Consider the following 13,470-nt stretch of genomic DNA (forward strand, 5'->3'; position numbering starts at 1 on the left):
GATGGTGAGTATGAAATATACTACAGCAAAACAGGTTTTTAACAGCATTTTTAGTGGCGTTTGAATCAAAAACGCTACAAAGGTAAAGCACAAAAACGCTGCAAAAAGTAAAGCAATAGCGACTTTTTTTTCATAAACACCGCAAAAGGTAAAGCAATAACGGTATTTTTTTATAAACGCCGCTAAAAATTTTTCCCATAAACGCCGTAAATATCTTTTTACTTTTATTATAACGGTGCCGTTTTGGCATATAAAAATCTATAATAGTAGCCCTATTATTAAATCCCTTTTTCTTATTTATTTCTTATTAGTTTTTTTGTTTCCCAGTTATAGATTTCCTTCAAGTCTCTTTCTCCTTTGTCTGTCTTTTCTTCTAGCTCGTGGGTCTTCTTTCCTTTTTTTTTTTTAATTCAAAATTTCTCTATATTCTCTGCTCTATGTTGTTTTATTCTTTCTACTAGATGAAATCTTATATTCAATTTTTTGGCATATAGAAATTTCTTTTTTTTGTTGTTTTTTCCTTTCTAGGTTTTTTCCTTTGATCTCAAAGCTCTGTTATTTGTTCTTAAATACGTCCTCTCACATAGATTTTGAGGGTTTTTTAAGGTAAAAAGTTGGTTTGATTCCTTTAGATTTAATTAGGGTTTTGTGGTTCCCCCAATTTTCTAATATTATTTCAATGCAAAAGTTTTAACTTATTTCGAGTTACTTCATTCTTGATTCGGTGCAATTAGTAATTCCTTTTTTACGGTGCTAATATTCTTTTGTTTTTGGTGAAATATAGGGATGATGATGAAATGATGAATCAAGCTACTATTCAGGATTTTCCACTAACTGTTTCTTGTAGAACATGGCTTAGAAGCGGAATGTCGTTTAGTCAGTTACTATCGTTTATGCTGTAGGAAACAGGGCTGATGGTCACGAATGCTTTTCTTGTGATGTAGTTTTTAATGTTGTATTTACCATGTCGTGAATCCTCAAAATTTTACTAAATTTCGCTGTGTCAAACCCATTTTTTTGCATATAAATGTCTTTTTTCTTGTGGACTAACATCTTATGTTTGTTATGCAGGGTGGTGATTTTTAAGAAAAGATGATATGCATTTTTTTGCAAAGAGGACTTTTATTTTAATTTTTTGCAGCTGTTAATTGATTTTACTTTAGATAAGATCTCTTTAAGGGTTACCATCTATGTGATTGCTGGTCGAAGTTTCTCTTGAAAAGCACATTACTTTAGATAAAATCTCTTTAAGGGTTGCCATCTATGTGACTGCTGGTTGAAGTTTCTCTTGAAAAGCACATTGATATTTTAACTATACTTTTTCTAGGAACTAGTGGGGAAGGCATATATGATGGGAGGTTTCCAGGTGAGTGATCTCTTCCTGTCCTTCCAATGTTACAGTGATAGGCATAGTTTAGGTTGTCTTAAATTAATAAAGAATGGATGCAAGATTCTCCTTTCTTTTAATATTTTAAAATTCAATCATTTTGTGGAAATGATTTAAACATTGTACTATTTATGCTATTGTTGTTTGTAATTACTCTTTGTTCATGAAAATTCAATAATATTCTAACTATATCATAATTGTGTACTTGATGGAAGTGGTCATATGTGCTAATAATATACATAGTATCGTACTCTTCATAAGTGACCAAAGTCTCTAATTTTGTTATCAAGTTGTGTTTCTAATGGTCAAAATGTCAAATCTTTATTTTCAATTTATAATTTGTTGCTATATAATGTGGAATTGATCAATTTTTTTGGACTTAATTTCTGGTTTGGTATTAGGGTTATTTATACCAAGATAACATTGTATTAATTTTTTTTCCTTGAATCTAGATTTGGGTGTATCTGTAATTGAAATGTTTCTGAGAGAGCAATAGTGTTCTCAGGATCTTTGCAAAAGCTTTTTTTTGCGTTAATATCGTATATAGTAGGTACTTTCCATGGCTCTTGATCTAGGCCTATCTTCTCCTAAAAGGCCTTTTTGATGGAGCAATATGCATTCTTCAAATCACTTTACAAGTTTTATTTTGCACCATCAATGCTTAGGTCATAGCATTTTTTGGTTAATAATCTGGATGTTCTTGAGAATTGGTTAGTGCTAACATAATGACTTGATGGTTAAATCATTTAAGGACTATTAAATGCTAATTTTTTTATCTCCACAAACTATCAAGGGACATAATTCAAAGAAAGTATGTTTACTGTTTGAAGTCTAATGCTTTCTTAATTCCAAGCTGATAATTATTCTTTTAGAATTTGACAGTAGGCTATTCTTTTCACTAATAATTGATTAGTAACAAGGGATAATTTCAACTCTTGTGCTTCTAGATTTTGATTTGTTATGATATTTTGGTTGGATATGTAGAATTATCCATTGAAAAAATGTTAAAGGTTAATTTTGTTTCGTTAACGAAAACCAATCAAATTAACCGAAATATTAAGTTGTTCTCTCTTTTCCTAAAATTTTGTAGTTAGCGGATTTGGGTTTCATGTTACATTATTTTGTATGTTGTAAGTACATATTATGCACAGCCTTTTCAACTACTTCTGCAATAACATACTGGACTAGTGTATCTTATTCTATCATATATACTACTGCATGCTGCTGCATAAGTTATTCAGATATTGAAGTTTGTAATGACCAAAACCAAACCTGTTGTCGTTGTAATTTTCTTACAGGAACTTCGGTTGGGACCCAAAACAAGGCGAGAGTAATCTGGATTTTAGGTAAAAAATCCTTTAGATACTAGCAGACTATTCAAATCTATAATATTTTTTCCCTCTGTTTGTAGGTTCATTAGCATCTTGTCTTGATAAGAGTGTAGTTTATGAAGCTTTAAACTTTGTATTGTCCTCCAAGGTATTAGAATTCCTGGTTCAAAACTTAGCAATTTGTCTTTTATAAAAAACCAAATTTTCAATCTTCAATGTTGTTTAGGTTTACAAACAAGATGCTGTATTTGGACTTGCTATTAGTAAAAAAGGATGTGAAGTTGCTTGGAAATGGCTCAAAGTAATAAAACCACCACCACTCCATAACACTCTTACTCTTGGTCTTGTTCTTTTTGTTTAGCTGAAGTTAATTTCTTTTTAATTGCCAAAAACAGAATAACTGGGATAAAATCTGGACAACCTATGGATCTAGGTTTCTATTAACTCGATTTGTTGGTCCAATCGTATCGTCGGTTTGTGTCCTTGTCGTATCTATTACAATCTTTAGATTTCTCTGAGGCTTGTTGTGTTTTTAACTTTGTTACATCTTTTAATGCTTTGACAGTATGCTTCATCTAAGAAAATGAAGGAAATAGGGACGTTCTTTGGTAATAGGACAAAGGCTTCAATGGTTAGAACCTTGAAACAAAGCATGGAACAAATCTATATCAATTCCAAGTGCTTTTAATAGAAGAGGCTTTTGAGAAATGTAGCTTTTACGAGGTCCCTTCTTTACTTAACCTCGAACCAGTTGGTGCTTTTTCAAAAGGAATGGTCGAATCTGACCATCAAATTCTATCTGCTAAGGTGATTATCATACTTCACCGTTGCTTATCTCTTATGTTAATCGGATTCAGGTGTGAGTTTCAGATATTTTATGTGCAAAAAGTATGAGAGTGCCTTATGTTTGTATGTTAGTTAAGCTGCCCGAGTCTGCCTGCAGTAGGATCAACTAATTAGTTGATAAAAAATTACACCTAGTTTTGTAATCGTCTACTTGCATATTTGCATATACTTAATAATAATCTCGTGTCAACTAATTATTCTATTTTCTTATTTAATTGTTTTGTTTTCAACATTTTATTTTTATTTGAGTTGAAAGAAGAAAAACACGAATTGAAATTTTGACTTAGAAAAGAGAATATTCATTAGCAGCTTGATCAATTTAAATAATCTTCACATGGGAATGTATATTCAAATCTTATAGTTTACATGGTTATGATTTCAATACTTATTTCATTTAAGTAACTTCATTATAATATCTTATTTTTATTGATATCTTTATATTTAATCCAATTTTTATTATTTATTTTAGTTTTGATTCTAAATTTTTATTTTTATTTTTATTTTAATATTTAAGATAACTTGAGTTCTAACTTTTGGATTTTAATTGTGTTATTAATTTATTATTTTAAATTGTAAATTTAAATTCATTAATTTTTATATTTAGTTTTAAATTTAAAATTTCATAGAAAATTTAATTTAAATAATATTTTATTTATCTTTAAAAGTAAATAGTTTAAAGTTCAAATTTCAAAAATAAAACATAATATAATATCTATCATAGAAATAAATATTATTTAATTAAAATAATTTTTTTAAAGGTCAAGTTCTTTTAGCGGCATTTGTAGGAGAAGCGCCGCTAAAGGTCATGTTCATTAGCGGCATTTGCAGAAAAACGACGCTAAAAGTCATGTTCTTCGAAAAAAACGTCGCTAAAGGTCATGTTCTATAGCGGCGTTTTTCCATATAAACGCCGCAAGTTTTAGCGGTGCTTATAGGCAAAAAAAAGCGCCACTAAAAACCTGTTTTGGTGTAGTAATAAAAAAATCAATAGAGGTGTTTAGAAGTCTGTCCTATCAGATTTGTTATATTCCCTGAAGTGAATGCAAGTATAAAGAAAATAAAAGATATAATTATGGACCCCTAAAAGTGGGAATATAGTAATAAATAAGAGAACAATGAGAGTTCTCAATATAACTCTTCAAAGGGTAAAGATAATTTATGTTATCAAAGTGATATGAAATATTATTGGCCACATATGTGGCGTATGCGAAAATATTTTATTTCTGTTAATATTCTGAGGAAGGATATGAAAATGTAGTAATGAATTTTATCATTACAGATAGAAAATATTTATCTTATTTAGTACTGAAACAAACAAATATTCACTATAGGAAAATAGGGCTTTAGCGGCATTTTTAGCGGCGTTTTATCAAAAAACGCCGTAAAAATTATAAAACACAGAGCAATAGCGGCGTTTTTTGGTAAAACGCCGCTAAAAACAGAGCAATAGCGGCATTTTTGGTAAAGCGCCGCTAAAAACCAGAGCATTAGCGGCGTTTTCGGTAAAACGCTGCTAAAAATCAAAGCATTAGCTGTGCTTTCGGTAAAATGTCGCTAAAAATCAGAGCATTAGTGGCGCTTTCTGTAAAATGCCGCTAAAAACTAGAGCATTAGCGGCGCTTTCAGTAAAACGCCGCTAAAAGTCATATAACCTTAAAATCCTAAACCCCAAAAAAATAGTAAACACTAATCTATATAACCCCTAAAACACTAAATCCCTAAACCTTAAAAACCCTAAACACTAAACTATAACCCTTAAAACTTTAAACCCTAAAAAACATCACATGGATGTTGATGTACATCTTATGTTAAATATTTTCTTATATAATTGTAAAAGAGATAGTATTAATTTTAAAATATTGAATTAATTATCATTATAGTTTAGGGTTTACGATTTATGGCATATGGTTAAGGGTTTAAGGTTTATGAGTTACTATTTTAACTTTTATGGATTATGGGTTTAGGGATTATGGTTTAAGGGTTGGGGTTTAAGGTTTATGGGTTATGGGTTATGGGTTAGGGGTCTAGGATTAAGAGTTTATGTTTAGGATTTAGGGTTTATGGTTTAGTGATTAAGGATTAGGAGTTTAGGGTTTAGTTAATTAGTGTTTTTATTTTATATGATAAATATTTTCTTATATAATTGTAAAAGAGATAATATTAATTTAAAAATATTGAATCAATTTGTAACACCCCAAACTTGGCCCAGACGTTACGACCGAATCGGCGTGTCATATTGAAGCGTTACTAGAAAAGTCATGTTTTATCTAAAGTCTTTCTTAGTGGTTAAAGAATATCCTCGTTATAGATTAAAGTGAATGAAAGCTGTGCACCAGGTAAGATGCCAAGAAAGAGGAAGTGAGTCTATTAGACTGCTTAAGTACCTAGCTCTCCACGGATCCAATCCTAGACATGCACACCACCATTGCCACACTTTAACCGAGTGAATGTTCATGGAAAACCAATTCGTTTAAAACCATTTGAAGAGGTTATTAATTTTGAAAACGTTTTTGTTGCGGAAGCTTTGCTTTGTTATTGCGATATTTTGAAAACAAGTAACCTTTTTAAAACGCTCCCTAGAGCTATTCAATTTCATACGATTAAAACAATATCATAATTAAGCTAACAAAACATACTAAAACAATTAAAAATAATTAAAACGGCCTTATTACAAATTAAAAACCCGAAAACATAAAGGAAATAATCTAAAATAAAAGCGAAGGTATAAACACTTATTTTAAACAGTCCACATGGCTACTCTGAATCCCTTCAGCTCCAAGTCCATCGATCTAAGGCTCACCTGCAAAGATGGGAGAAAGGGGGTGAGTTTGGAAAACTCAGTGTGCAAAGTATCCCAACCAGAGCCCAAATCAGTTCAAGCTTTACTGGGCCTAAGCCCTATTCAGAAATCAAAGTTAACTAGGCCTTAGCCCATATCAATATTAATCTGGGCCATAGCCCCTTACAGTATCAGAGTATACTGGGCCTAGCCCATGACAGTATCAATCTGGGCCATAGCCCTATTACAAGTCGAGATACATTGGGCCTTGCCCATATTAACACAGTTGGGCCCATTTCAATATAGTTGGCCCATAACAAAATAGTCTCATATGATTAATGCATGATAACCCCATCCAACCCTGCACTTACCTCCGTCCATCCCTACACTTCCTGTGGGGAATAAATCACCCACTCTATCCCTACACTTACAGTGTTAGCACCGGTTGCGGCACTAACTATAATCCGCAGCAAAGCTACTTATATCAGAATATGTGGCACAACCACCAGAACGGGTTCTTCCTCCATAACAAAACCCAACCCCATGCAGTATGACATGTATGCAGAATATATATAATTAACAAGGCATGCTTCAGAAAGACAGTTAGATTATAGCGTAAGAATAGTTATTTACCCTCGAGGGGCATAATCGTAAACTTACCCCTTTAGGGGTATTACGGTAATTCTATCTTATAGAGGTATTTTAGTAATTTTATCAGTCTTTTTAGGGTTTCATGCTCATTACAGTTATTAACGTGCCTTCAGAATACTTACCGGACGTTTTTTACCGAAATGGGCCCGTTAACCCATTACTCAATTTCGGCCCATCGAAGCCCAAATTCACTGAGGTGCACGAAATTACGCACTTTTCAATCTTACTGTTGAATTTACCAAAATTATCAATACAAACAATCCCACGAGCGTTCGTACGCTCGCAAGTTCTTGAAATGCCGGCTTTTCGGCATTTCGGCTTTTCTGCTTTTGCCGATCTAGTCTACTAGTGGGTGTGTTTACACACCTGATTTGCGACAACTGCTACTGAAATCTCCAACGATATCCTACAATCGGTCACTAGACATATCAGATCCAAAGTATAATGGCAAACATCATAAACTTACTTACCATAATCGGCCATCAATACATATGGCCCTTGAGATCCTACCTTCGCCAAAACTAGTGACTAGATCTCGATCTAGTCATTCCACTTGTCCAAGCCTTCCATCAACAGCCTCTAGATCACACTAACACAAAAACAAATCAATTGTTACAACCCTTAGAGCCTTAAGCTCCATTCGACAGCCTCCCTATGCCTTTAGGGATTTCAGCTTTTCTAAAACTCGAAATAAAGAATAGATCTGAATACTTACCACAGGTTCTTCAACCAAAACGATTCCAATTCAGTTTCTACTCAGATCTGATGCAGATCCAGCCCTTAAACACTAGCAAAAATCGAATCTTAGAGATCTAAAGATTCGGCTATATGTCCCTAAAAACTATGGTGTTTTCGGCTTTTGGAACTGTGAAGTAGAAGATGATTTGGTATGGTGGTTTTGCAGTGGTATTGCCGACAGGGATTGAGGTTTAGAGGATGTGAAAATTGACCAAAAGAGATGAAAAAAATAGGAGGATTTTAGCTAGAAGAAATCGGCACAAGAAATAACTTTTGGGATTTCGGCTTTTATGGCAATCGGCTATAGAGGTTTAGAAAAGAATGGGAATGAAAGAGGAGATGAGTAGAATGGTAGGAATGTTTCGGCTAGAGAAGAAAAGAAGGAGAAAAATAAAATAGAAGAAGAGAGGAGAAGAGAAGGAAGAATTCGGCACTCAGGGGATCTAACACAAAAAAATAAAAGTAACAACACGCTTACCTTGTGACTTGAACTCTGGCTCCCCCTAAACATCCACATGTCACTCCCCAAACACCTAGGTGGCGCCACATGCCACTTTACCACGGATCTTTTTGTGTCCTATTTTACCACCTCAACTTTAAAAGCCCATATCGCCAGAACCCTCTCTCGCAAAATTAAAATTCAGGAATTGCCTCGAAATAAATTTACTCTTGGGCCTTTTTTCCCACACTATAAACCCTTCGTAATTTATTTAATTACTAAACTAAACATATGAAATAATAATAACATCCAAATTATTCGGGCCATTTTCCACCCGAACCCAGACTCAAGGCCCAATACTTCCAGGCCCAAAAATTGAGGCGTTACACAATTAATCATTATAGTTTAGGGTTTACGGTTTACGGTATATGGTTAAGGTTTTAAGGTTTATGAGTTACTATTTTAAAGTTTATGGATTATGGTTTAAGGGTTGGGGTTTAAGGTTTAAGGGTTAGGGGTTATGTGTTTAGGGTTAACGGTTTATATTTTAGAATTTTAGGGTTTAGAGTTTAGGGATTATGAATTTAGATTAATTAGTATTTTTTAATTTATATATTAAATAATTTCTTATATAATTGTAAAAGAGATAATTTTAATTTTAATATCTTAAAATTATGATTATAGTTTAAATTATTTAAGAGATAATAGATAAACTTTATATATATTAAATGGTTTAGGATTTAAGCTTTACTCGATATTTGTTAAATGATGAAATTTTATACAACCAATTAATACTTTTATTTTAAAAAATAGTTAATCTAAACCATTTGATATATTTAAATATTAGATTTAAAAAATATTGATAAATAAATAAAAACATTGATAACAAATAAAAATAAAATATAAAATAGAGATGAGTGGCCTTTTTATAAAAAATACCCTAAAAAAATGCAATAAAAAAAATGACGCCGTTTTATCCCCAAATTTCCACCTGAAGCCCTTAATTTTCCCCCCTTAAATCGGTATCCTCGAAACCCTTTAGGTGTTTCTCTCTGCCACTTTTGCTACTTTCCAATTTTCCCAGGTAAATAGTTCTCTTTTAAAAATCTCGAATTCTTCTTGCATTCTTGTGCTCCACTGATCTGAAACTGTCATGCTCTTTCTTTTTCATTGACCCATTGCATCATTCCACTTCACTTTGTTCTAAATTTTCAGATTTCCATCTGGGCCTTTATCTTTTCCTGTTTTTATTTTTTGGGTTTTTGTTGTAATAAGTTTCAATCTACAGCCATGGGAAAATCAAAAAAGGCCCCCAAATTTGCTGGCATGAAGAAAATAGTCACTCAAAAAACTATTAAACAGCAAGTGTTTTTACCCCGTTTTCCTAATCCTCTTTTTTAAAATAAAAAAAAAATATTTTCCTTCTCTTTAATTTACTTTGGTTGATATAATTTTCAGGTAGTTGTTTCTTTTCTTTCTCTGTTTGATTACCGAGAAATTACTTTTTTTTTCCTCTCTGTAAACAAACGGGATTTTGGATTTTGGATTTCGCATTAGCCGTTTAATTGATTGGGTAAGTTTACTGATTTTATTGTTCTTGATGTTTATTTTGCTTAGAAATCTTATTGTTCAAGTTGTTTGTGAGGCAAAAAAAAAGGGGTTTTAATTTCATATTTGGGGGTTTTTTCGATGTGAACTACTGGTTTTTAATTGGGTTTTGAGGATAATGAAAAAGGGATTTTTTTTCCTGTGCCGATGCTTGTCGATTAGGATAAATGTATTGAGCTATGGCCTGGATAATTAAAATTTTATGTTGTTTATATTTGGTGTTGGGGCTGTTAGTCTTCCATGCTAAATCTCTGGGTTTTTTTTTGAGAAATCAAGAGAGCCTAGTTTTTATATTTGATCATAGCTTTTTAATGGGTTTTGATAGTTTTTTTGCGTTTATCTGTTCAAATTTGTGTTTTCAATGAGAAATCTGTTAAATTCATCCGGGTTTAATTTTCTATTGCAGCTTAAATGGATTTGGAAACTGAAAACAGAATAGCAGCTATTCTCTTAAAAGAGGCAGCCGAACTGAAACGGCAAGCGGACAAGGAAGGTGTTCATGTTTATCTTCAGCAGCCAAAAGTAAGAGGTCGGCCAAATTCGCGCTTCCTTACTGCTACTGTTGTGTTATTTCTTTTGTCTCTTGGCATTTGTTGTGTTTAACAGTTTCTTATGATGTTCTGTAGGTTTTATCTGCCTTAACTGTACAGATTTGTATTGATGACAGAAGTAGCAGGTAAAGCATAAGTTACTGGTTTATTGAAGTTGAGAACTTAAGGCTTCTCTTCTTGCTTGTAGTGCATTTCTTGAATTAACGCTGAGTGTATGATATGTATTAATTACTGGTTTGGCAATGCGAGAGAACATATTGCGAGCAAATGGAAGTGATATTCGTCCATGGTAATTGCATCCCTTTTTATTTTTCAAATGTTTTCTGAAAGAAACTTGTACATGATTATACTAACAAATTATACTTTTTTCCTTTTTTAATTCCAAAAAACTTAGAGACTAACTCGAAATCATTCATATTTAAAAATTTGGACGCACTGATAGATGTAGGATACTGTTAACTACTCTAGTTTTGCTATATATCAACTTCTCTGCAAAATCTTGAAACCAAAATTTCTCGATCTGCAGATCAATCGAAAATTTTCTTAGTTTCTTTCTATCTTTGCTGTAAGTAGAAGAAAGGTATTCAGCTCCTTCTGTTGCAAGGTCTTCCTCGTTTAAAACTTTGTCAATTGAAAAGGTATGCTTTCTTTTCTGGGGTTAAGGATCTGGTTTCATTCAAGTCATTCTCTTATCGTTGCTGCAGAAAAAATCACAAATCACAAATCAGAAAGATATTTAAAAGATTGAAATATATAAGAGAAGTTATTGTGAGAAGATATTTAAAAGATATTTTCTTATCGTATAAACATGCAGACTATGACAAAACAAACAAAATAAAATAAATAAAACCTGTTTTTCATTTTATGAGATAGAAGAAAAACACACAAAGTCGCAATAAACAATTTAAGAAAAAAGAACACCCTTTCAGTTTCAGTTTGAGGGTGAGTTTCTCACTAGAAAATTGAATTTGCTTTTTCATGTCTGGTCTTTTTCTTTCTTCTCTTATTATTACAACTTGGGTCATAATGGAATATTGATCTGTTCAGATTCTTGTAGCCCTTTGAAGTTACCCATTTATTATATTATATATATATATCCTTATTTTGGTATTCTTTGTTTGTTTGTTTATTCTTTTTTTCTTACAATTTTGGTTTTGTTTTTTACTTCTTTCTTGGGTGTTTTTCCTTGTGCTTCGTTGATTATTTAATCATACCTAACCGCATAATCTAAAGTGTTTGGAATAGGTATATTTGCTTTAGGATTGGTATTTAATTAGTTGAATACAAGGTCAATCCCATCATTTTCATCTCCATTGAAGCAAAGTGCTATAAAGTTCCACTTTATCTGGAATTTTATCTGTTGAATTTGTAGGATTTTTCTAAACAAATAATGATATTTGCCTCTTCTTCTTGAAGACCTTTCTCATGCATCAGGTAAAGGGAGAACCCTTTTTTATTCTTAAATTTTTGATGAGTTTTTTAAGCCCTGAAATGGAACATCAATAACTTGTTTTAGAATTGTTGAATGTTTTGCTGTGTCCTGTATGTTGCCTGTTGTTCTTTTTCCCTCAAAATCAGTTCTCAAAACCTTGAATTTGATCATTGTTCGAGCTATTTGGTAGACTTGTTTATGAGTTTCGGTTTTCGGCTATGTTTGTCCTTGAAATCGAGTTTTTTTGCTGACGGATCTTCATCCGGATCAATGCTTTCTCTGTTATTTGTATGTTAAGGATGATAGCAAAACATGTCTATGGCAACCTTTCTAAGATCTTTCTGGTCTGAGAATGCTGAAACCCAAATAAGTTATATTTTTGGCTTTTTCACCATACTTACAAGTGATTGTCCAGCCTGATCTGAACAATGAAGGGATCCCAAATTCCCGGTTTCCGAAATCTAAATACTGCGGTGACATGGTCCATTTCTTACATAGGGCCACTTGTTTTGTGCTAACACGTCTTGCTGCCAATGATTAGTCACATGATGCAGATTATTTCATGTTGCTCATAAGCTATTTGAGTTCATGTCTTGCATTGGTGTTTGATTTGTGATTTTTTCGGCAGCAACCATTTTATAATTTGACTGTCCAGATCACAAAGATATTTAAAAGATTGAAATATATAAGAGAAGTTATTGTGAGAAACTAGGAAGTCAAAATTTTCTTTTCTTATCGTTGTATGGTTATGAGTTTAATATATGTATATACATGGTTACCAATAAGTATTAAAAAATGTTTTTCCTCTTGTTATTACCTGCTATTGAGCTGCTCTAGACACAAACATACACATATCTTTTGGCTTTCTTTCTCTATCTTAATTTTCACTTTAAATTTTGAGATGAAACATATGAATGGGTTTTCCACCTTTAAATGTAGCTAGTAATCAACATGTTGTAAACATCTTGTGTTTAATATACCCTGTCTACCTCCATATTAAATCAATCATGATTATATTGTCAGGCAGTTATCCGCGGACTACTTTTATCAACTTTGGATGATCCTAATAGAAAACTTTGCATATCAGTCAGTATGGCTGTAGCAGCTATTGCAGTCTACGACTGGCCAGAAAGTTGGCCAGACTTGTTGCCGTTCCTCCTAAAGTTGATTGGTGATCAAACTAGAATGAATGGAGTTAAGAAATATGGCATTTGTGCTCTAATTAATACTATTGCTTTTTGTTTCCTGATCTTGAACATTTTCTCTTCATGTTTCGGTGGTTTGATAGCCGTCCTAGATGGCTTACATAGATGCCTTTTTTTGTAATAACTTAGTTTTGAATGATTGATGGCTATTCTTTCTAACCTTTTCCATAAAGTTCTATTTGTATTTAAGTGTGTTATTATTAGTATACTCTGAGAATTTGGTGTCTGGTGAAGGATTCAATGCTGATTTATGTTTTTCTTGTTATTAAGGAGGTTTGTGTAGATATAAATCTTCTCATCTGGTTATCTATTATTTTTCCCTTATATATTTTTTCTTTTTTAACTCAGATTGGTTACTGTTTACTATTTAGTCATATGGAAACTGACTTACCCTAAGTTGTAGCTTTGAAACAATTATAGGTAGCTAATTTTATGAGAAGATTTTTAGTTTGATTCTGCCTATGTCATAAAAACTTGAATTGATAGATAAAAAAATAGAGTGA

The 13,470-nt window shown here is 32.4% G+C and overlaps 1 protein-coding gene across 50 annotated transcripts; it reads left to right on the forward strand.

Annotated features, from left to right (window-relative positions):
• Positions 1-313: 313 nt before the first annotated feature.
• On the forward strand, positions 314-13,232 carry LOC107893830 (importin beta-like protein KAP120). 50 transcript variants are annotated; one of them, XR_001682989.2, is made up of 11 exons: positions 332-606; positions 785-1,366; positions 2,686-2,733; positions 2,799-2,866; positions 2,945-3,019; positions 3,114-3,191; positions 3,284-3,525; positions 10,186-10,308; positions 10,406-10,619; positions 10,857-10,968; positions 12,786-13,126. XR_001682989.2 is itself a non-coding variant. In XM_016818936.2 (5 exons), exons 3-5 carry the CDS (start codon positions 10,598-10,600, stop codon positions 13,086-13,088), a joined length of 390 nt encoding a protein of 129 aa, XP_016674425.1. In that variant the 5' UTR covers positions 9,111-9,255; positions 10,186-10,308; positions 10,406-10,597; the 3' UTR covers positions 13,089-13,232. The 50 variants fall into 50 exon arrangements, 10 of the variants coding, with proteins under 10 accessions (XP_016674429.1, XP_016674425.1, XP_016674428.1 ...); XR_001682987.2 differs by having other exon boundaries at positions 2,945-3,191; positions 12,786-13,232; XR_001682992.2 differs by lacking the exon at positions 2,799-2,866.
• The last annotated feature ends 238 nt before the right edge of the window (positions 13,233-13,470 follow it).

The sequence above is a fragment of the Gossypium hirsutum genome, chromosome A13 (assembly GCF_007990345.1).
Source record: "Gossypium hirsutum isolate 1008001.06 chromosome A13, Gossypium_hirsutum_v2.1, whole genome shotgun sequence".
Classification (NCBI taxonomy): Eukaryota; Viridiplantae; Streptophyta; class Magnoliopsida; order Malvales; family Malvaceae; genus Gossypium; species Gossypium hirsutum.